A 25591-nucleotide genomic window follows, 5' to 3' on the forward strand; every position below is an offset into this window, starting at 1 on the left:
CACCTCATCCATATATGTACGTATGGTTGATGAGCAAAATAAAAGAGACGGTTATTAACACAGTTGTGGTTTCCGAAACAAAAAACGAGGGGAGAAGATGAAAGAACCCTTTTATACATCTCAAGCAAAAGCGACTGCTTGCACAGAAGTGGCTTTAGCCAGGCATCAAGGTGAGATTCGAAATCATATTGAACTTTTAATTGAGCAAAATATGCTATTTACAAGGTCATTAGATAAAACCATTCAGCATTAACTACAATCGTTAGATGGGAATAAATACTCTGTACATTACACTGGCAAGTATACTGAAGAAATACTCTGTACATTACACTGGCAAGTATACTGAAGAAGTTAGTGAGCGCTGTCAGGTACCCAATTCTGAACCATGTTCTCATCTGCGGATTTGGGGCCACCGCAGGATCTGGAGACCGACTCGAATAGTCTTTCAATATCTGGTGCACATCTTATGAAGGATCGGTTCCAGAAGTTATATCTTGGATTCTGAAAATATATAAACATGCTCTCGCTTACAATGAAAATTTTTATCAAGTAAGAACTCAACAATCAGAGGTAATAATCGTGGCAACAGTTAAAAAATGATAATATGTAGAATGAATAATATGGTAGCCGGTAGGATCTTTACCTTAATAAGTTCGATGAATGTAATCAGTAGACCCCATGGATGAGGTCGATTAACAATGAGACGTTCCAACAACACTCTTGTTATCTGCTCCTGGATAATTTCCTGCCCATGTTCCAAGAACAATTTTAACTAAATGTCCCATATTAAGATCCAATGACAGTTCCAGCAGGCAAAAGTGTACAAAAACGAACTGCAAACAGATAACATACCTGATTTGATTCCGCAAACAAGTACAAGAGGACAAAAGAAAAGTAATGTGTGTGGGTATTTGGATAACGAAGTTGGTTTGCAACAGCATTGAGGAAGAGGTAGCGCCCTTCAGTATCCAACTCAATAATCAGAGTCTGGAAAATGTCCAGAGCAGCTCCCACCAAGAATACTGCTAATGTAACAGTATTACCGGTTGATTGCGCATGAGAACTTCTTGCTTGAAGCTGCTGTATGGCCTGAACAACAATCATAAAAAATAAGCATGCAAATTCAAGCTTTCACAATGCATAAAAAACATGTTAGCATCTTTGAAGTTCAAAATAGCATATGGTTTTTTTTTTTAAATATCCGTGAGTGTCCAGGCTAGCTTGAACACCTCAACTAATCTCACAGGACAACCGCCATATCCAGTTGCCAAAGTAACTCGTAGAATATTAAATCCTAGATAGATGGTCAACCATAGTTTGAACTCATTCCATCTAAGATCTATACTACTTACCTTTTTTATGGACCACTATGACCAACCCATGATGGTTTCAAGACAGCACATGATTCAAAAACCACAAAAGCGGGGAGATGCTAGAAATTGATTTATGTGCTTACATTGTGCCAAAAGGAAAAAATAAATGAGGGAATGAGTATTTCAAGTATTTCATTGATGAATGAAATATTACAGGAGGGTAAAACCCGAAGAACCCAAAAATGGAGTTAAAAAAGATAATCCATTTGGCCAAAAGGAAAAAATTGAAGCATAATATTTGAGACAAATACAGAATGATAAGAGGAAAAAGTTTTGACACTTCATGCTCATAATGCAAACCAAAGAGCTAATACAAAGAACAATATGAGTATTTGCCAACCAAAGAGCTAATACAAAGAACAATATGAGTATTTGCCAACCAAAGAGCTAATACAAAGAACAATATGAGTATTTGCCAGAGACGATCACAAGTAAATTGCAGGATGAAAGATGGTAGAAAGCCAAGTACCTGCATCCCAACGTAAAGTACAAGGGAATTGATCAAAGGCACATTGTAACGGGTCCCAGCAGAAGCAGCTTCACTTGAAGGAAGTAGCAATTTCTGCTTCAAATCAACCAAAAACGAGGATCCCTGTTGCCTCGTCTGCAGAGAGCAGAAAAAAAAAAGAATTATGAGAAAGGTAAAGAAGACGTAGTTGAGGAAAATATAGCACACTAAAACAGTGGAGTTAAAACAGAAGAGAAAAAACGAAAGCTCCAAATAAGCGAGGAGAAATTTTATTTAAGAATAATATTGAACTTCATTTACAAAAGAAAAAGGAATTGACTATTGTGTTCCTATTTTATTTGAACTCAGATATGTGAAACCAATCAATTCGTTTCGCAAGCATAAATAGTGAAGGCCAAAAATAAAATACCTTGAGAAATTCATCCACATCGGCCTTCATCTGCTTTGATTTAAGAGCTCCATCCACCTCCGAGAGAATGCGAGGGGATTGATTGATTTCCGCAAGCAAGTCAATCTGCATATGATGGAATATTTTCAATATGTCATAATTTATTCCATGACCAAAATGTTTACGAGAATGTAATGTGCAGATAAGACCTTCAAGTTGGGAGTAGATGGATCTGGAAGTCTCATGTTACGAGGAAACGCACTAAGGATGATATTCCGCATCTGAATGCAGCTAGGAGGAATCACATCACAGAAAGTAAAATGATAGTCACATAGGAACTCAGGGAAATCATGAAGTAACACTAGCAACACCCTTAGAGTGCCTTTATATAGAAAATGAACCTGCAGAATTAGATGAAAGAAAAAATAAATACCACAGTACAAAAAAAAACATTCTGCCAGTAATAAGTCTGAAGAATGAGCAGAGCAAACCGGTGGTCCAAGTTCAGCATTCCGCAAAAATGGCTCCATGAATTGAAACATGTCTACCAGCAAACGCTGGATGTAAGGCCAACCCTTCTGACTATTCCCAGTAAGCATCTTTGGCATGAAACTTCTATGACTAACCAACTCAAGCCAAGCATAACTGGTGAAAGCATCGACCAGCATTAAATACATACAATAATAGAAAATAGAAGAGAAAAACATCTCTTTGCAGCCATGGAGACGCATCTGTATATATAACCCACAATCGTTATTGCATATTAATTTTGTTAAAGATGTTGCAACCTAATTGATTGTGCGTACCCCAATTTTTGCATTAAATAAGATTATTGGTGCAGAAAAATAATACCAATAAAATAAAGGCAATTGCTAGCTTTCACTCTTGAGAGTTGGTACTGCTAAAGATCTAATTCAAAATCTGATTTCCTATCCAACGTTATTGACACTAACCTGAATGCTGGAATCTTAAGAGGGTGCAACGCATGAAATGCATTAGCAAAAGCTGTCAATATCTGCATCATGGTAACCCTCACAGTTAAGATTATTCATTAAAGAAAGAGAAACAAAATATTAGCGCCAAATGATTCAGACCTGAAAGTTGGCACCATCAACAATAGGTTCTAGAGACCCAAGGTCAGGAAGCCAGTTAATAAACAATCTAAAATACGGTCTTGGATTAAATGATGCTTTCTTCTCCTCAGCATCTTTCTGAATGAATCTTACTGTCACTGACAGAATCTGAACCATGCAGCATAGAATTACTAAGTCACGAAGAAGTATGCAAAACATAAACAAGGCACAAATTACTTCTATAGCTCATTACCCTTGATAAGAGAGCAGTTTTACCAGACCCCTGAAAATAAAATAATGGAACACGTGAGATGCAAATTAGCATCATAAAAGAAAACATGCAGTGCATGAAACAAATGTCCGTCCATGAGAATTACAAAAGAAAAAAAAAATCCAAAGGAGCCAAAGAAGCAGATGGGACAATATTTTATCAAGGCGTATGTATACTCACCTTCAAGATGGAAAATACAAGCTTGGCATAAATGTCAATTGCAAGGAAAGATAAATTCTGTACTTGCTGTGGTGATTGTAATGCACCCGAGTTAATTACTTCAGATGATAAGCAATGAGCCACAGAAAGTTCCTAAATTGACAAGCATGCAGTGAGTCGGCAAAACAAAAATGTGATCCAATGTGAAACAGACATTTCTTCCAAAAAAATTTTAAGCATACCGTGAGAAGACGGAAAAAACGATCAGTCATATCATCCCCTTTCAGAAGTCCATTCTGATGTAATTGTAATATGAAATGGTTAGATGCTGCTTCATTAGCACCAGGCAGCTCACATATTCGGTACCATTCAGCAAATAGCATTGACACCTACAAGAGTCCATTGAAACTTTGAAATCAAAACGTACAGACGTGTCTCATCTAAAAAGGTTAAGTAATCATTAGTGTTACAACCAACATACTCCATCACTCACTGTCTCCATGAAGTAACAAGTTTTTGTCCCAACATTTTATAATATTTTGATATGGCAGATATTGAGCCAAGATTTTCGGGTAAAAAGCAAAATGGACATCTTTCAATTTAAAATGAGAGGAGTAGGAAAATCGAAGACAAGTGATAATATATAGAGCAAATAAGAAGCATTTTTTTTTCTTTTCCTGGGCCTTAGAATGGAGTATTTCGTGTAAATTTCTCTCTCACGATTAGACCTGTTTACATACAAAACAATCAAGAACAATTATGCATCTTTTTGGGATGGTCAGATTCCAAAGGGGCAAAGCCCAAAAATGGATCAAAGACCAGACAAGTCACGACATGGATACAATCATACATAAGCTAGGACATGGTCACGGCAAGGGAACATATATCAAAATATAATTATTTTAATATACATGATTATTATATACATTTCAATGATGTTCACATCAAACATTTGGTTCAGTTTATGATATTCTCGTACGAAAGACCATGGAAAAAAAAGTAATGTATGCAATACTTCAAGAGGTCTAATATAAAAAATCAATTGCATATTTCTAATGATATGATGCTTTATATTAAAAGATTCAACAAACTTCCAGGAATGGCTTATCATTTTTCTAAGTGGTCTAATATCAAATAATAGAAAGGGAAATTTAAAATCGATGATGTTTATGCATTTATATACTTAAAAACATAAGTTCGATATTTTACCCACAAAATTAATGTCTCTAGTTTCAAACAGTTCTTTCTCATATAAGAGCTGTACAAAGCATTAAATGATGATATATATGATGGCCAATATCATCATGTTACCTGATCACGAAAACCAGCTGGATCTGGTTCAGACTCGAGGATACTAGAATCTTCTCTGTTTGATATGGAATTTCCAGGAGCCTGCCATAGAAATGAGGCATCAGCAAAAAGATTCCAGGATATTGTGCTAAGGCTATATATGTTTTAGTCCCTAATATTTGGATATTCTTTCAATTTAATCCGTTACATTTTAGCAGTATTTCAATTATAACCGTGTCGTTTAATACATGAAATTAGTTAAGAAAGTTTATAAGACATGATACTTAGTGAGTTTGACAAAAAATTCTGACTTAAGGAGACAAAAAGTCAAAATTCCTGCAAGTTAGCAATAGCCTAATTCTTCCCTAAATTTATGCCAACTCGGAAGATATCATATCTTCTAAGCTTAATAGTAGCTAATTTACCCAGTCAGCATTCACCAATATTAAAGGTGTAATTGAAAAATATTAAACATAAAAGACTAAATTAGAACATTTTAAACCATCGTGGCTAAAATGAAAAAACACAAAAAATTAAGGACTAGAACATAAATTCAGCCTTATAGTAATTATAATATTCTCCTGTACAAACCTTTTTGTCTCTGGCAAGTTTAGCCTTGTCCTCTTTCCCAACATTAACCCCAGATATAGCAGCCGCACTAGCGGCAGGATTCTTGATTATCTCAACCAGCTGTTGCAAATACTCAGGAGATCCAGGTTTTGCAGCAACCTGCAAAAAAACAATAAAGAAGCTTAAAAAAGACAACCATGAGAGAATGTCCTCCAGTAAAACTGATAGAACACAAACCTTGGCTAATGCATCAACAAGATTGTGAAGTTCTGAAATAACACTTGATTCTTCCACGGCCAATGCTTGGAGGAGGGATATGGCAAACTCCGTTGCGGCCTCTAGAAATTTGCATAGATGGTCAGAGTTCATGCTGACAAAGAAAGCATTAATCAACTAATTATGTCCACTTACTATTCCTCCCTCCATCAATTAGTTTCGCCATATGAACATTGTACTCTGCAAGATTTAGTAATTCACTGCGAATAAGACCAAGAGTAATGTCCTTGTTGTACTTACGTTCTTCCTCAGAGTAAATCACCTGTAAACAAAGTTTGGGAGAAAACAACATATCAAAGGCTCAGCTTTAAAACTTAAAAATTATAAACAGAACAAAATATATACCTAAAGTTACACCAATGGTATTAAATATTTGTCGATACGTCGACATTTTCATGTATCCATAGGTTCGACCCAACATGAGGGGTAATATAAAAAATATGAAAAATATCAACAAAATGTCACTAATATAGACAGAATATTAATAGTAATCATTTTTCACTTACCTAGAAATTGTGAATTTTTATTTGTTAATATAAATATTTTTCACGATTTTTTTATTTTTATGACTTTTCCAAAAATATCCATCGACATCGACATTTACATAGAATTGAAACCTCGATATTTCTATCGACATCAACATTTAAAATCTTGGTTACACCTAATACAACGGTGAAAACATTAATGTACAAAGAATTTGGAAGTCAGAACCTAAATTTGACTCAGAATTTAAATGTCATAAAAGATGGAAGTATAAGTTCACCATAGATACACTGCAAAAAGAAAAAAGAATCGAAATGAAGAGGATAATTAAGTGGGAAAACAAAAATAAGGAGACGGAAAAGTTTACAGAAGAAGTAATGAAAGTAAAGCACATTAATGATTTAATGGTTTCCAGAATGCAATCTTCATTTTTGGCCAAGAAGCTTTAAACTAGACCATACCCAGCTAGTAAGTTCCTTTACAACTAGCTTGCAAACATCGCGAATGGCAATCAGAATGGTAATATGGGCACCAACATGAAAAGTGTTTGATGCGTTGTCATATAAAACTTTGAACACCTGTATCATAAATGTGACCCAGAATGAGAGAGATAAAACAGCATTGAAACCATTGAAGCAATTAATAGAGGGAGACAAAAAACGGGAAAAAAAAAACAGGGGAAAGAATGGTAACAGACTTAGTTCAAGACAACATTTTACAACCTTTTGAGCCACAGCAAGGGCAGCTTCATCCCGACTTATGCATCTCAGTATGATCTCAGGAACCTCCGCAATTACACCCTAAACAGAAATAATTTCCATGTGAGATTTAACTTTGGAATGCCAGCCCCCAAGAGTCACTTGTTGAATTCTTAAAAGTAGATTTCAAATTCCCACAGTGATAGAAGTGAAAAGAAATATGGCAACATACCTGAAATTCAGTTTCTCGAGCCTCATTACTAACCAAAGCCTCCAACTGACAAAAAATCACGGTCAGTACATATATACAAGCATATAGAAAAGCAATACTACAAAAAACCAAAGGTCCTTAAGTTGATACGGGCAGCAGGCCACCCAGTTTTTGTTGCTTAATTACTGCTACAAGCTAAATATAATGTTCAATGAAATGTCAAGAAAATTGAGGGGTAAACAACTCAAATTACCCCTTTCCACATATTTATCGGCCCCAAACAATCTCCTCCATGCCATGGGGCTAACCCTTTTGGGCATGGGGACCCGATCAAAAAGAAAGCTAAATGCATGCAGATAATAAACACAAGCTCTTAGTTCTCATATATTCACATGAAAATACAACATGGTATAAACTGTAAACATAAGCATTATTCATATAACTAAGCCCGAATAGAACATTTAAGCAACAATAGTTAGAATAGCGGCAACCTTTTGTGAAATAACTTGGAATTTATCCAATGCATCTCTGGTGGTAAGTGAAGGTTCAGATATAGTAGTTGCAAGGCGATCAGTAGTGATAGGTGAGGGCAATGGTTGGGAAGAGGATCCAAGTTCCTAAAACAGATGGGGGCACATATCAAATTAGAACCACGTTCACCTATGCACCATAAATACTTGAGTAAAAGGAGTTTTTCCAACCTTAATATTGTCAGAGTTATCAACTGCATGTAGCTCAGGGGCTGAAGCAGCCGACGGGAAAGAAGCAATTACTATATCATTTTCCTGGCCGCGTACACCAACACCATCAGCAGCAATATGTCCTGTAGTTGCACTGAAAAATTGCACAAAGAAGGAATAGTCAGAGAAACTACATGCTTATGGTTGGAACAATTTAAGACACTAGCTAAGCTACAAGACCTTGGTTGGGGCACAGAGGCAGATTCTATAGTTTCATCCAGAGCCCGAGAGACTCCTTCAAGTCCAGTATTAACAGGTCCAGATGTGTATCCAGAGTTCAGTTGTCCCGTTGACAAACCAAATTGACTACTCAAACCAGTACCACTAGGTGTAATTGAAGAACCAGTAGAGTTTTGAGCTTGGCTACTTTGATTTTGCAAGGGAAGCCTAACAAAATCCTGAGAAGGGATGAAAAAACGTAAAATTATACAATTTTTTGCTTAATATTAAAGTTCACAAGCAACAAGAAGGTTGCTCACCTCATAAACTCGCTGTTGTGAAACTGAAAGATGTCCCGGTTTGGGACGGAGAGCTTCCGGCACAACACCAAGAGGTCCTTGTGCATACATGCCAGTGTCAAAAAAGGTCGGGTTAACACCATCTCTATGCTTCCTTCTTAAAGAGAGTTGTTGAGCTATTTCACCATCAATGGTCTGTATTGCCTGAGGGAGCACCAAAATCATTTTGAAAAATGGTAAATTAACATCTTATCAAGATACCAGGTACAAAAATAAAGAATAAAATGATTTCTTAAAAAAAAATCGTATGAAAATTTCTGATGATCCCCCCATTCGAATCAATAGAGGTAAGGATTGATTGGAAATGATGTTCCTGAAGAGATGAAACGACTTGACAGGAAACATAATTATATCTAATTAAATAACAAAAACAATATTTAAATGCTGAAATTAAATTAATTAAATACTATGTAGCGTATAAAAACAAATCAAGATCAAGGTAAAATTTAAATACGCTGCCAAACTATTGAATATCAAGGCTGAAACACAATTTCAGAAACTACTAACCTTATCTGTAGCGGCCTGTTCAATTATGGCACAACCAAGATCAAGGTTATCATTTGTAACAAGCTGAACAGCCTGCTCAAGCAGATCACTGGCAACACCCAATCCCTGAAGAGAACTTCTGAGTTGACTTGATATTGAACCTCGCAAGGGTTCCTGTAACAAATAAGTTGTACTAAGTGATTAGAATGAAATACAAAAGGGTATGAAAAAGTCAACCATAAGTTCTTATAATTGGCTACAGATAACAAAAATCGACATTATCTCAGAGGTTCAGTATAGGAGGAAAAACCTTGCAAGTCACATGTGCTAGACATCCAGCTAGACTAGCTACCATCAAATGTGCTGCATTAAATATTCGGGTCTCATCCGACTCCATGGCATAATCCTACAATTGCAGATGATTAAATATATGGAAGAGGAAAAAAGAATGAAAGTATAAGAATAGTCCAGAAAAGATTATTGTTGAAATTTAAAAACATACACACACAACAGGAAGAAGTTCAAAAAGGCAGGGCAGATAAGGTATCCGCATAATAAGCCCAAAAGCAACATTTAAGAGGCACAAACAAGAGTTCCAATAATAATTATAACAGAGAACAGAGCAATAGTTTGATTATTTTAATATTCCAAAAGACAACACAATAAGAACTACATAATAGGGGTTAACATATAACTTCACAACGCGATATACAAATTTTTGCGATTGAGCAGTTTAATAGCTATCATCAATAGAACTTCATAAGCCAGGCAGTACAAGTAGCCAAAAATAAATTAATAAAGCTAGTGTTCATGATGAAATAGTTTCCAACTTATCAAGGATGATAATTCATAAAAAGATCAGGATTTCTAGATGAAACCGAACATAATCCAAAAGGAGCACAGCAAAAGCGCAGGAGAATTGCATAATGAGATAAGATAATTTTTAAAAAGCAAGTCAATCAAGTCAACTTATAGAGAAGACCTTCAAAACAAGTTCCTTTGTCGTTTGGGTAGCTATAGAGACACTACGTTGCACAATACCAGAAACAATCTCTTTCACAGCTCTATCCATTGCCATTGGAACGGATCTGTAGCATGTGCATGAGAACAGTTACAAGCACGACTAATTATTTTTACCAAGAGAAGCTTTTACCACAGATAATTGGTTAACCAAAAGGGTTACAATAACAAATGCTCCAAACCTCTGAAAGTGGAGATGCAAGCCCAAACTATTTAGCTTCTGGTTGATCACAACAAGACTTCCAATATTAGGGATACCTGCAGGAAGCTGTAGTAACAAGAAATAGCCAATAAGCAAAGAGTAGTCTCAATCAGAAGGCTTCAACTAGTCTATAGAATGCAATCATACCTGACTGGTTGAAAAGGGTGATGGGGACGGTGCAGCTTGTAAGAGTCCTTGGGCAGAAGGAAGTTGATCAGACAAGCCCAGCGCAGCAAGCTTTTCATCCTCCATTAATGTGCCAGAAGAAAGATGAAGCGGGGTAGCATACTACAACCAATAAATAGTTTAAAACAGTAGAAAAACAGGAATAGAAATTACAATATTACAGAACAGAAAAAGTTCTCTAGTCTGGGGAATGCGTGATTCAGGCATCTATTTTTGAAATCCCTTTCCAGCCACCTAACTAGTGATCGGGGTCTTTCCAGAAAGATGTCATAAAGTTGTATGGAGGAGCAAACTGAAGAAAATCAAATTCTTCATGTGGACAGTATTTGGGGGAGTAAACACGGCCATCACATGAATCCATTATTTCACCTTTGCCAAGTTGGTTTGTCCCTTGTAAAAATTATTTGGGTGGGGTGTACCATCTCTTTTCCAATGTCCATACACGAAGAGTTGTAGGTACAAAATCCTAGACTCAAGTTTAATATGGTTTTCTCCAACAAGACTCAGTTTTCACAAGCATCTACCTTATGGCAAAAGTTCGATATTAATTAGAGAGAGACAGAGTTGAAATTCCAAACAATATTAAGTTAATTATCCTGATGTATCCTTTCAAAAAGTAATTTAAACTTACTCCCCTTCTTTTATTGAAAATGAAAAAAGAACCTTACCGTTGATTGAAGTTCAAAAAGTTACAACAAACATAACAAAATCACCCTTTAGAAGAATTACAACATAGCACCCCAACAAAAAGAAAATTACATCGCCCCCCACCCCAGCCCTTTAGTTCAACTTCTCAAAAGAACTCTATCCAAAAACAACCCATCCCCCACATCCCATTTACAAACTTCCTCGCATCCAACAATGACAGAATTTAAATAGAATTTATCGACCTACTATCTTTCTCTTCAACTTATATTTTCTGAAACAGCACTACAATCGAACGAAAAGTACAACTAGATTCTTTGACAAAAAAAAAATTTTGGGATAAGAAACGATTCATTATTAAGGATTGATTGTTACAAAAGAAGGGGATGCTTTTACCCTAAACAGCCAATAGTTGCAAAAAAAAAAAAAAAAAAGAATAATCACACGTTGAAATGCACTAGGTTGTAGTGTTAAAAATCTTAGGAATAGCAAAAGAATGAACAAGGACCCAAAAACTCTCCCAAGAAGTTTCAATGCCTTTTTAAGCAGGTGGCTCCTTGATCCAAAGGAGCTAGGGTGAATTGAGAAGGAATGGGTTCAAACCCCATAATTGCCACCTACCTTAGGAATTAAATCCTATGTGTTTCCCGGTACCAAATGTTGTAGGGTTAAGCGGCTATCCCTTGAGATTAGTCGAGGTGCGTGTAAGCTAGTCCAGACATTCACGGATATCAAAAAAAAAAAGTTTCAATGCCTTTGAAAACCCTTTGATTCCTTTCCAACCTTAATTTATCAAGTAATCCGCCATAAACCTTGAAGAATGAACTCCTCATTTGATTTGAGAAGTTCTCCTTTTTCTTTTTCTTTTAATAGGAAACTTAAGAAGTTGAAACTCCTCTTTTCCATTAGTGCAAATTAGTGGTCCTTTATGTAAAAATCCCTTTGCACAAGTGGTTCACAGTCGGATACCTTATCTGCACCCCCCCCCCCCCCCACTTTGTATCTTTCTCTCGTAAGTGAATATGAGTTGCTTATCTAAAAGAAGGATAGAACATAACAAACCTGGGATAAAAGATGAGTATGATTCCCAGAATTCGATGATGCTGCAACCTCCAGTGGAAGATCCACTTGATTTAAAGAAGACATTATGCTGGACTTCACTTCTGGTACCATCTGCGTCTGGGATGCTCCAACATCCTTGTTTGAAAAATCAGGATTACCTTCAATTTCTCTCTTACGATCTTTGAGAAGAGAGGTTGGCGTTATGTCTTTCATATCCACACTGAGATTCTTGAATAGAACCTGAACAAATACAATTAAAAGCAAATTGAAATTGCTAGATGAATTGAATTCAGTGGTCGTGAAAAAACTTTTTGAATCTTTCCTAACGAGGGTTCTCCCTTGGCTGTGCAAATTTCATTTGATCAATGAAATTCTTTCAGTCAACAAATCCGGTGAAAATTTACAGCTAGATGTATCCATAGTGCCAATCAATATTGTTAATAAGATACGATCTTGAAGTAATAAACGCATTCATACCTCAATGTCAAACTTCAGGTTCATTTTTAAATTAGGCATTGAATAAATCTCTGCCAGCAGTCCAAGAATCCCCATTGTCCAAGGATTTGGAGGTTGATAGGCTAAACTACTTTGACATGGTTCAAGAATCTACAGCCATAACAATATGAAGGTAAGATCGTAATCCTAAAACCAGGTCACCAAAAGTAATCCTCATACAGAATAACCATACCTTGGAAGTAAATGGTATTACTGCAATCATTAGCCCCTTCTCATATGCCTGCCAAAACAGAAAAGTGAGTGCCAAGTGGAAAGTGGAAAGTGGAAAGTGGAAAGTAATTATAAAACAGAACCAACGTCATCAAATATGATTCTCCAGAAAACAAAAATTATGTGAAGACTAAAGAGGAGGAAGTCCCAAAGTCCCCATGTGGTGGAATAAATGAAACCAAGAAGGGTAACTGAATAAGTACCTCAATTATCAAAGATTTTGGATCTATTTCACGAGCTCTCAGCACTTGATTCCTACCAATTGTCAGTTTACCAAGCCAGCTTCCCAAATTCTTTAGCAATGAACGTTCTTCTGAACTTGATTTTATGAGCTCTGATCCTAATAGAACCTGGAAAAAGAAAAGGTTAAGTACCATGGCAGGCACTGGTTGCAGAACACATCCAAGAAGAAAAGAACACCTTGCAGTTCTCGTAAGTAGCTTGAACGATCTCTTTACTTAAAGCTTTTGAATTAACTTTGTCCAGAAACTTCAAGTACGTGTCATGAAAATTAGGCTCAATGCTAGCCCTGTAAAGCAATTCAGAGTCGGATATTAAAAATATCGTTCAATTCATATAAATAACAATATTATCTCTAAGTGGATTTCTAGAACGTTAGTTATCAGGTCCCTCCCCCTAATACAGCATGCACCACATGGCTTTTGGTTATCAGCTCATTGATACTATCCCATAAAATACACCTTGCAGTTATTTCCGTGTAAATATATAGAATATACAAGTAAAGCAGCTTCGAACCTCTTCATGACCATATACTGAGCAAACCAAGGATAAAACTGCTCCTTCAAAATCTCAGTAAATTCTTTTGCTTTGGCTTCAAGATTAGTGAGTGAAATATTATTAATCATAAATGAAATCTTGTCTTGCACATCTGATGCTGGAGCCTGTACACATAATGAGACTTATAAGAAAGCAAGATAACAAAGAAATCAGACCCCACACGAGAAATTAAATCAAAATACATCAAAGAGGTATATAGTCTCACCTCAAGTCTATTAAGAGAAGCCCTAAACTTTGAAAATGCAGAAGAAAAAGAAGCAGGATTGAGAAAACTATGCTCAGAATGTCCAAGTTCCTAAGCAAAACTACCATTAACCATTACCATAAAGGTAATCGGGTGTGAAGGGGGGATCAAAGATTTCTCTCATTGTATTCATTTAAGCCTTCACAGAAGCAGAACCACTCTAAAGCAGTAGTATGACAACATCACCTTCTCATTGAGAAAGCCACGTGGTAGCAACTTCCATGGTACAATATGTGAAGAAAAATTCAACATTTTGCTGCTTGTACTTGGTATATCGTATATACAAGTGAATGAATTTTCACAAGCATATCAAGAAATATCAGTTCAAATGTGAATTTCAAAATAACTATGAAACAATTAAAATCAAGGAAACTACAGGTGGTTCAAATTGTTTCTCATTTTCATACCCGAGGCTTAATGGGAAAGAATGAAAAACACCAAGGAACTTCTTCAGAAAAGGTGGCTGAAGATTTTGATGAGTTCAAGTGATGTACACAATCAATGTAGATTTCTTGAAGAGGATTAATCATCCTAAACACTGAAATCCAGCAGCTATTTATAGAGGCTGCTGGGCCATTAACCACACAGTAACTAACAGTTGCAGCAACTAAAAGACTAACAACTTAGCAACTAAAGGACTAACAACTTAACTAACCAACGTAAAATACTAACTACATCATCAAGCAACCTTATCAGCTTATCCACACTGGTTCGTATTCAGACAGTGCCAAGGGTACCTACCCTTATAAAAACCCAAGAAATAAATATGTTCCCATGAGGTGCGGCACCGGGACAACAGACTAGTTCTGGTGAAAGTTCTAACATAGTGACACAGCCTCAAAGAGTGTGTTGGGAAATGTAAGAGAATACAGAGGCTAAAACTAAATAGGACTATCTTTATTCAAGTAAAAAAACCTGATGTTTTAATGTGCTTCCACATTAACTTAATCAAGGAACAACCCAAAAATAGGCCAAAATAAGGTATAATGATTGGCTAGATGTTCTACAAGGACTTGTCTTTTTTTCAGAGGAAACAGTCATTTCACTGATATATGAAATATTACAAAAATAAGGTCGAGACCCCGGAACCTAAAAATTGCGTTACAAAAAAGTCATCCATTTGGCCAAAATTATGTTAAGACTATAATCAGAAAAAGGGTGTTTGCATTTACAAAAGACAAAGGTCTTATCCTTTTTCGACGCCCTTTTTTGGGCTGTTTTTTAATGCCATTTTGCATTCTCCCATTTCTTCCTTCTGATTATTTATTTAAATGAAAAAATAAAGATGTTATACAAGATTCTTTTTTTTAGCGAAAATACATGTTTTAACCAGTTGAACCAAGCCCAGGTTGGCATATGCCCTATTCTTTTCACCATCCTAATAAGGATATTATAATAATAAAATTCCCCAATCTCTACTTTGTGGATATAGTTGAAAATATATCCGTAGACATCTACTTTTTCTAATTAAAGTAGATATTGGGGAATTTTCTTAAACTATATTTAAAAATCATAGTTGTGGTCGGAGTATTCAATATTGTTCGACAAGTCGACATTTCGCTCGACATGTCGACGACACAACACCGATACCTCAAAATATCGAGGTATCGATGATATCTTGCGAGTCACCAAGGTTTAAAGCAGCCCAACTCAAATTTTTACTTCATATCAAGCCCAGGTTTAACTTACAAGCCCGTGAGTGACGGGTAAGAGATTTATATGGGAAGTGTGGCTCGTATTCCATGTTTCTACCGATGTGGGACAACGGATGAGAACTCTTTGACTCATTTTGAACTCTGTGTCTCACCAGTCACCACTACCGTATATAATAATTATTCTTAAAATATAATATATATACAGATACTTTTTCAAGGTTCTTTATGTTTTTATTTTTAATTATTTATTTAATTATATTATGTATTTTAATCATGTTACATAATTCTTTTTATCCTCTCCATATTCTATTTCTCGTATACATGTATGTTCTTATAAGAATCAAGAAAAATTCTTAAAAAAAATATTTAAATTTTTATTATTAACATTAATGTTTATATAATTAGATTTTGTAGACTTTTTTATATATATACTTTTGTACAATCAAAATATTAATTTATTTTTTATACAATTACTCTTTAATTTATAATTGTATATACATCTCTCTTTCTATTTAATAATATTAAAATTATTCAAGTATTTATTAGTTTATTTGTTTACCTATCAACTACTTAATAAAACTTGTATTCATGTAAATTTATATATTAGTTATTGCATAGATATGAATATTAAAAAATAATAACTTATAATTTATCTAACTAACGTTAAGATTTCATTTATTAATTTAAGCAATTTTACAAATTTTCAGAATTATTTGAATATCAACATCTGATAGCTTTCAATTATGTAACATACATCTCAAATTAAGCAACGTTGAATTTTAATTTACTAGTTCAAATAATTTCCATTGATCTTCATTATCTTGTTCCAACATTTTCATAAACGTCGACATTTATATAAGTTACTCATATTTATACATATAATGGTTAAAACTGATCAATTATAGCCTAATTAAGTTAAATTACAGTTAAAGTTTTATTTACTAATTCAAACAATTTTCATCAATTTATACAATTTTCGTAATTTTTTTCAAAATATCTGTCGACATCGACATTTCTGTAAAATCATGACCTTGACATTTTTATCAATGTCGACATTTCAAACCATGGTTATCAGGTTATGGTATCAATCATCATGTAACAAATAAGAATCTCCTACAAAATCCACGTTCATCGAGACCTGATGAATTGAACCAACCTGAGCATAGCTCAACTAGTTAAGACACCTATCTCCAACCAAAAGGTCGTGAGTTTGAATCTTCACCCCATATGTTGTACTCAAAAAAAAAAAAAAAACCCTGATGGATTGATAAATACGTTTAAACGAAAAGATATCACAAAGAATGGGGTACCTCAATAGGAGTTTCTCTTTTCTCAGCCGCAGCAACAAGTGTTTCAATATTCAAAGCTGAACCAAACCCTATCCAAGGATAAAAACATAACTATTATGTTTGTTCCAAATAAACAAAAACTTTCAATAACACACTCATAGAAAAACTAACTGGTAGAAGCAGCCCCTCGTGAAGGACGGACAAAACCAGGGGAAGAAGACAACATTGGAGTATTGATTGTATTCTGCACCTACATTTGTAGCAATTTGCAAAGATATAGAAGGGGACATTTCATTGTTAATAATTATAATGATCAAAGGTACAAATTGCACAAGAGTCACAGACATATGAACGACAAAGAATGGATTACCTTTTGATTGGTAGAAGCATCACCTATGGATTGAATTGAAGGTTGACCCACCGAAGATAAAACTGGCTTTACATCAGTAGCTGATGTTGCAGTGACTTTAAGTCGATCATCACTGGCACTTTCATGTTTCTGTTGAAGCTGAATTGTCGAAGAAAGTTGCTGACCAGGTTGAATTATGCTAGAACTATTTAACTGTGATTAACCAATGTATAATAAGAAATCTTATTAATATTCGCCACTAAAAAGTCATCCCTTTCTGTATAGCTAGACAGAATATTAGAGACCCAACACCCATCTTCCCCTTCAAAAGTAAGTTGATTGAAAGAGAGAGAGAGCCCCACGAAGAGTTTGAGTTTCCACAACTTTAATTTTTCTCATCCCTTCAAATCAAAAATAAAAAATTGTCTTCTCATCCCATAGAATGATAATCCCTCCAGATTTTTCAATGTTATCCATTCCATCCCAATTGATCTAACTTACGCTGCACAAAAAATTTAACCAACTTCTTGTAAAAACTTTTGCCAACTTTCATCCTTGGAGAAACACTATATCTGGATTAGTTCTTTTGATCAAGTTTTCGATTATAGTTCTTTTATAATAATCCCCAAAGTCTCTAACATCCCAACAAACCTTCAAGAAAATTTGGTAGCCCTAGTTGGATAGAAAACCAATCCACTTTCCCATTTTACCATGAAATGGATTTCTATCAGCCCCTAACCTAAAACCTAGAGATTTCTATCAACCTATAATTGGAGGAAATTCCAAATATGAGAGAGAGAGAGAGAGAGAGAGAGAGAGAGAGACTCTAAAGAGAATCAAATGACTCTTTTGCTGGAAAGGGTGAACAAAATGAGCCCTTCTCCTATGTGTGCACTAATTGGTGCATAATATGTAGACTAGGAGGAAAACTAATCATTTCCTCCGACACTGTGTCTTTAGGACAATATTTTTTTTTAATACACGTGAGTGTTTGTCCCGACAAGCACCTTGACTATACTTACGCTCCTAGGATATTAAATCTTAGGTAGATGTGCACCATGACTTGGGAAAATATTATAGCAGGTGATGTAAACCAAAATGAGAAAACTTTATTGATAAAAATGTATCTCCTTTTACAACTTGAACACTGCTATTTATAATAATAGAATTGCAACTAAGATAAGCCTAACGAACTAAATAACTAACAACCAGCTAACTACATGCCATCAACGGCCATTTAATAACTTCTAGCCTTCTACAGCTAGTTTTATGCTTAAAGGGCATTTGACTATTAAACCCCTACATCAGCAGGTCTAATCTCTTCTAGGTTGCCCTTGTAAGGAGTTCCTAGAGCAAGCTTCATGGGCAACAACTTCAAAGAACTTAGGGATCCTATTGGAGAATGAAATTTTAGTGGGTCGGTAGATATTGTGGAAGGAAAGGAATAAAGGATTTTCATCAGCCACTATAGAAATTTTGACTAATTTATAGCTAGTTATGTAGCTTTGCTTCCAATTCAAGCACCCTATTGAAACTTTTTTTTTGTAACTATTCCTCTGTTTTGAGTTACACCAATTGGAGTAATTATTTCTAAGTTCCCTGGTTCTAAGGGCTCTCCTTTCCTTCGTACCTTCTTGTTTCCATTCATGAAAAGGTTCCTAGTTTCCGTTCAAGGAAAAACACACACACACACATTCATTTATAACATACGTAGATAGTTCTTATGCATATCATGATAAACTTCCAAATTAGAAAGTCAATAATATACGCTGCAGAAGACAACAAAGAAATGAAGAATGTATTTGAAAAATCAGTCACCACCTCCACATTTCCTGAAGTAGCTTGATTGGAACCATGGTGATGGATGGCAGAAGCATGGATATTTCCCTCTGAATCAGAGTGGCCCGCAGAAATTCTCAAAAGAGCCTGCTCAATGAAAGAGACGAGTTCTGCATGAGTGCTTCGCAGATGTGATATTTGCAGAATATGATTGCAGTACTGTGGCCACTCAATCAAACGATCCACGAACTGCTCTACAGCCTTAGTACCAAACACAAACATCTGCCAAAAGAAATGTTGACCACATCGTCACGTAATAAGCAGAAAGCACAAACTAAACCTCACTCTCTAACATGCAATACAAACTTTTGAATCTGCTGGTTTACGAAGTGCATCAAGGACAACACGCAGTGCAACCCCAAGCGTAAGGTGAGTTACAAGCTGGTGCTTAATAACAGAGCCTGAAAAAGGAATGAAAAAAATGAACATTTAAATACAAATACGAACGTAAAAGAAACAAATAGAATGTCATAAGCAGAAAAAAAGAATCGTAAGTGGAAACTAAACAACAGAACATGCTGGAAATATAGGCTAGACTATCACCCGTAAGTTTTAATGTGAAACTCACCAAAGAGAACTGCCGCAATTTTCAGCTGTCTTTCAGGATATTTTGGGAAGAATCTGTACTCCTCAAAAACATTCGCAATCATGCATTCGAATATTGATTGTTCCCTGTAAGCATAACCCACTTAGTGAGCTGTTCATTCTAACCAAGCTGTCTTTATTTATTAATTTTTTCCCTTTTTTTGGATATGGAACACAAAGGACTCATTAATAAAAACTGTGGGAGCACATACTAACCAAGCTATTAAAAAAAGAAAGCTACACAAGATTATACAGTTGGTGGCAAGTGAAGAGAAATTAAGAACTCAGATATCAAAATAATAAAAGTTCAGATTAGGGACGAATTTTTTTATAAGAAACTTGGAGAAAGGACAGAAGACAGGCTAGGGGCAGAGGTCGAGGTCACCCCTCTAGGGATTAACTAAATCAAAGCCTTCCAATCATACAAAATCATGAGGCTATAATTATAAAAGAAATTCTTAGCCGTTTGAACACCACCACCAAGAAGATATATGTTGTACATTGTTCCACAAAAATCTTCAAAAACCCATTTGTTTCTTTCTTTCCATAAAAACCACAAAATAGCCCTAAATAACAACCACAGATTAGGTGACGAACTTTAAAGTGAAGAAATGCAGTATGCATCCAAGAGAACGGGAAGAATACTGACATCCCAAGTTTTTGTGGAAATTGAGCATAAATAATTTTTTTATAGAGCCAGACACTTAGCTCAGAATGCATGCAACCCAAAAATGATAAAAAATACAGCACCTTTTTACTGAAGACTCCTTGAATCGAGCAAGCATTTGAACCATTGCTTCAATAGTCAAGTGACCGGAGAACATTTGTTGGAAGTAAGAGTTAGCTTCAGCCTCAATGTCATCTGTATATCCATCTGAAGCGGGTGCATCTGAGGCCCCACCAATTTGCAGCTTTGGGTTCGATTCCAGAACTGCAACATGCAACTTCTCCATTTCCTCGGATAGTTGAGTAGAAGCAATAGTACCCACATTAGATCTAAGAACCTGATATTTACAACTAGGTTTAACCAAACTATTCCATTTGACATATGCATAACATTCAACATCCCACATAGAAGAATCAATTAGCTGGTGAAATAAATGTTCTTCCATCGTACCTTCAAGAAAGTAGAAGCAGTGTCCAAATAAATATTTGAGAAGGCATTAGAAGGATAGAAAGGTTTGGTTGAAAAATCTTGAGATCCCCCATATTGAATCCCTTTCAAAAACTTGAGACATTCCTGCAACATAGGCTACTAATATCAAAAGTTTTCCCTCTATAATCACCAAAGTTTAAAACTAATATCACATATCTATCAAACACATACATATTACTTAGATTATATATCCATTGATCTCATGAACACAGTACTAAAGTTCAGGCAACCAACTGAAAAATACTACCTCGAAAAATACATCTTTGCACGTGTTCAAACTATTACTCAACCACTTCTCAAGGTCTAAAAATTCCTTCCGTGAAGCAATGGCTGCTAATCTGAGACTGCAGGAATAAGGAATCGTATCTAATACTGACAAAAGTATCTGCAAAATGATATAGAAGGAAGAAAAGGAATTTCAGAATATGGTTGGCAAATATAATCAATATGTGAAGAATATGGTTCACACCTTCTCAGGCAGGAAGAGAGAGAGAAATGAAGAGGAGAAGGGGAGAGAGAGAGAGGAGGATGAGGAAGAAGAGAAGGAGAGAGAGACCATGTAGTAGCTTACCTTTAATTCTTGGCAGATGTCAACAATCCTAACTATGCAATCAGGATCACTGTTTTGAGCATCCACAAATCCCCGTAACACCAGATTGGGGTTAATATGCCATAGCTGAAGGACCAAACCACTACCAAGAGGATTTCTTAATATCAATGGGAAGACGGAAAAAGAAACTTCATACTGAAGCAAATTGTATGCAGTCTGCATGAAAATATGTAAAGTTTACAACCAGATCAGAATATGCGTGGTGAGAGAGAAAGGACAACTTTAACAAATCAAATTTCTAAATAAAATATAAAAAATAAAAGAAAAGCTCAATGCAGAGGTGACAAGAATGTACGTTTGTATGTGCCATCCCAAGTAGCAATAGCTCAGGCCAGTTTTTAAGAGGAAACTCAAGAATTGATTGCACAGATCTAGCATGACCTCTCTCAGCTAGTTCACACAGTATATCCAAAAGATCAAGACACATCCATGCATGATTTGTAAGTCCAAGTTGAAGCTTATGGCCATGCACTCCATCAATATAAGCCTGCAAAACATCCCATCAATTGTAAAATGTTAGAAGTATCTATTCCCATAACAGGTAGGAGACTGCTTAGTTATTGCAACAAAAGTTACACAGCAATCAAAGTAAGCTAGATGTAAGCAAGCAAAATAAGGAAGTTGTTGATGTGCCATAAATGTTGATCGTACCAGCTGTCTTCCAGAGTGAGCAAATGTAAATATTTCAGGTGGTGCCAACACGGCATGTTTAAGAAAAGAAATTTGACCCTCCATATTCTTCCAAACGGACCCACAAATAGTATGAAGAGGAAATGCCTCCTGAAAATCTCAGTCAAAGACTCGGATTAACAGGGAATGGACTGTTTCATCTCAAAACACTACAAGTAAAGCAAACACTACCTGACATGCGCGTCTATATACAGACATGAAAAATGAGAATGCTTCCTCATTAGGAATGTAAAAACCCTCATGATCCAGATTTTCCATTACTCTTATCCAGTCAACACCGGGTGCCTGCATCAAGAAAGCACAATGAGGAAAAGAAAGGAAGAAACAAAATTATATTCATACAACATGCGCAGATGAAGAAAAAAGGGCTTACAAGTTGCTTCACTGTGTCTATGAGGACATCCACATCCCATGAGTTCAAGGATGGTAGATCAGACAGACTGCTGCAACCTAAAGCTAGACTAAAAGTTGTATATATATTTCGACTGTCCTCAGGACCCATATGATTGCGAGCAATCATGCCAAGTATCTTAGAGATAGTAATCTCTGTCAGTGGCAAAAATAGGGACAAAATCTCTTTACATTGCGTCGCATTGACAGTGCATCCATAACCCAGTTCCTTCATTATATCTCCCATGCTCATTTCCTTCTCCATTTCAGCTAAGATGGAATCAAAATCATTATCAAGGGACTCATGTGACAGGTTTACATTCCTACAATGGAAAATAAAAGTTGTTAAGTTAATAACAATATTACAGAAGCTCAGATACCCACCCAAAGTCATCACAAACCTATAATTCAAGGTATCATACATAAACAGTGAAGATCATATTTAAGAGCAAGATTCTTCGGCACCTTAAAAATTTCTCCTCTCGCAATTCATCTGAAAGCAGTGGTGACAAAACAAAGTCTGTAACATCTTTCAACTGCACCAGAGATAGCATTTGCATGAAGGAATCTAAATGCTTCGAGAGCCCCTCAGACCGCTGGAGGAACATAATAATATCCTGAATTTGGTGAGTGGAATCCACAGAAACAGCATTAGCACAAAGCTCCTCAATCTGACGAATGCAGAAGTTCTTCCCTGAAAATTAAAAGCACGACCTATGAAGTCCTTGCAAAGACAAACAAATAAAATACTTTTTGACTGGTTATGATGAGTCTATTGACGTTGAAGTGTCATCATCTTATTAGAGTAAAATCGATAATATGTTAAAAGCAAAATCAACAACAGCCCCATGCTTACAATTTTTTTTATAACTGGTAGGCGGAGGTTTGCTTCCCTATACCCAAGGACACCCGCGCCCGCCCCAAGGCCGGGACCCGGGAGAAATCAAAGGTTTTTGGTATTAAGCTCACCGGAAGATTCGAACTTGAGACCCCCAAACCAGTACGACCAAGAGATCTCAAGCCCTTGCCAATCAGACAACCCCATGCTTACTATTATCAAAACATAATGATGACTGGCTTAAGGGTTGGAGGAGTTACCTTGACAGGTAAAAGCAAATATAACTCTCTGGCAATAAAAACGCATGAAATGTAGAAGTAGTTGAAAGGAAATTGACGGCAAGAACATGTCAACAATCAATGATAACTTCTAGAACTTACCGCACATCCTTGCATCAAGATTTTCAGAATCTGAAACAGCAAGACCAACTCCAATTCTTTCACACATGGACAAGTTTAACAGATTCGAGATGTTCTCCAGAATACCTTGGTTGATATCTCTACTTTTTAGGGACTCACAAAATATTGTACTAAAATTAGGTCTGTCCAAAAGATGCTTGAAAACTGAAGAAATAACTAGTCGTAACTGCAGGTTTTCCAAATCTGTTCCATGACTAGTGAAATGATCCAAACAAGTTCTGAGCAGTATGAAGCTTCCTTCAATTCCACAGTCAATAAACTGGAGCACATTGAAGATCTTGATTCAGTCAATTGCATAAAGTATGTCTAAACGTAAAAGACCAATGCACTAGTTCAGTTAAATGTCTTCATACAAAAAAATTAGTAAAAATTACATGATTTTGTAACCTCTTGGTCACGATTACTAGGTATTTGAAGAAGTATTTACTTTCCAATTAATTGGGAAAAATAATTCTTAACGGCAAGCGTCGCAGGCTGCTATTTGAAAAAACATATCCAATCGAATTTTCTTCTCCGATTCTTTTATTTCGGGATTGTACACACAACTTCCACGAAGAAAAAATGAAAGAAAGGACGGCACGAAATCAACAGCAGTTGGGAAAAAACAGAGAGTAAGAAACAGCCGAAAATTTAGAAGCCCCCAAAGCAACTATACAATTACAGGTAAACACCCCAAATGTCGATTTTCGATTGAAAAGAAAGAGATGACGCTCCGAAACTGGGAGGTAAAAGAGACCCAGAGGGAAGCTTTGAAAAGAAAAACGCTTCAAATATCTGATACCTCAGTAATACTATCGCCAAAAAGATAATTGATGAAACAAAACTCGGGCAGCCGAGTAGTTCAGAAAAATATTAAATCCAGTAAAGCATAAACCCCTACTACTGTTTTGCAATACCTAGAGATCAAAATGAGAAACGTAGTGGAAGTGGAGAATTGGGTAAAAATTCACGTGAACAAGTGGGAAACAATAAATCTAGACCAGGAAGCACGAAATAGAAGAATTCTAACACCATCAGAGAGCTCAAATGATAGTTAACAACTATAACAGGAAAAAAAAAAGTAAAGAGGCAAGAAAGGCGGGGGGCGATGTAGATAGTCAGATGATACCTCATAGAGCTCCTTGAGGATAGATTCAGTATTAGATTCAGTCAAGCTATGGAGGAGGAAGCGAATCTGAGATGACGTTGCAGTCGAAAATTTCAGCATGGTGACCCAAATCGGGAAGCTAGGGTTTTCAACCGGAAAGACTGAGGGAGGGCCGAGTGAGCGCCAAGAAGAAGAACGAAATGAGAGTTGGAGAAGCGGTTCGGGAAATGAGATTGCGGGAACAGAGTGCAAGAAAGAGGAGATGATGGAGATCACGAGAGTGTATATTCAATGGCGTAGAATCGTATTTATATTCTCTTCTCTTCTCTTCTAATTGCAACTTGCAACTTTGGTCTGCTCTGCTCTGATGGGCCTTCCTCTTCTGACCTACACAAATATGGCCTCATAAATTAAACTCAAACTATCTTTCTACCCCATTTTTTGCTTATATTCCCATTTTAACCCTACCTGCTATTTCAACTTTCATTTCATAAGAGCGGCGATTCCATTTCTTTAGAGGATTAAAGAGGTCAATCCATACTCAAAAAACAAGAGGGGCGTTATCTCTCCCTCCTCGAATAAAAAATATACTATAAGGAGAGATATCTGTTGATGGTTTTGGATTGCTGACTTTTTTTTTCCGCGCGAAAGCAAACATTGATTAATTAGTATAAAAACTGTGAATCAACTCAATTTTATTTGTGTGCGGTAATCTCACCCTAGATATTGTATTGGAAAAAAATGAATTATATTAAATGTCAAATGTTGCAATTCGAGGAGTCAGGTAAAGGTGTAA

At 36.0% G+C, this 25591-nt stretch overlaps 1 protein-coding gene across 2 annotated transcripts; it reads right to left on the bottom strand.

Annotated features, from left to right (window-relative positions):
• Positions 1–171: 171 nt before the first annotated feature.
• LOC111015708 (transcription regulator) lies at positions 172–25132 on the bottom strand. 2 transcript variants are annotated; one of them, XM_088124081.1, is made up of 52 exons: positions 24817–25132; positions 23670–23967; positions 22917–23145; positions 22435–22774; positions 22233–22346; positions 22023–22151; positions 21667–21858; positions 21333–21527; positions 21009–21146; positions 20723–20845; positions 20356–20609; positions 19589–19692; positions 19327–19421; positions 19003–19242; positions 17203–17394; positions 17004–17082; positions 16854–16921; positions 13603–13748; positions 13267–13375; positions 13050–13196; positions 12809–12856; positions 12598–12726; positions 12121–12360; positions 10375–10515; positions 10208–10293; positions 9988–10093; positions 9316–9411; positions 9027–9179; positions 8481–8663; positions 8182–8399; positions 7963–8095; positions 7753–7878; positions 7283–7327; positions 7075–7152; positions 6814–6930; positions 6005–6131; positions 5831–5931; positions 5615–5752; positions 5045–5125; positions 3976–4122; positions 3755–3886; positions 3557–3586; positions 3325–3471; positions 3184–3245; positions 2722–2875; positions 2440–2631; positions 2252–2356; positions 1843–1977; positions 853–1089; positions 644–745; positions 312–501; positions 172–274 (listed from the first exon to the last, which is right to left on the bottom strand). In XM_088124081.1, exons 1-51 carry the CDS (start codon positions 24913–24915, stop codon positions 352–354), a joined length of 7230 nt encoding a protein of 2409 aa, XP_087980207.1. In that variant the 5' UTR covers positions 24916–25132; the 3' UTR covers positions 172–274; positions 312–351. The 2 variants fall into 2 exon arrangements, with proteins under 2 accessions (XP_087980207.1, XP_022146508.2); XM_022290816.2 differs by having other exon boundaries at positions 172–501.
• Between the last annotated feature and the right edge of the window lie 459 nt (positions 25133–25591).

The sequence above is a fragment of the Momordica charantia genome, assembly GCF_013281855.1.
Source record: "Momordica charantia cultivar OHB3-1 chromosome 5 unlocalized genomic scaffold, Mcharantia_2.0 BLBB01000005.1, whole genome shotgun sequence".
NCBI lineage: Eukaryota > Viridiplantae > Streptophyta > Magnoliopsida > Cucurbitales > Cucurbitaceae > Momordica > Momordica charantia.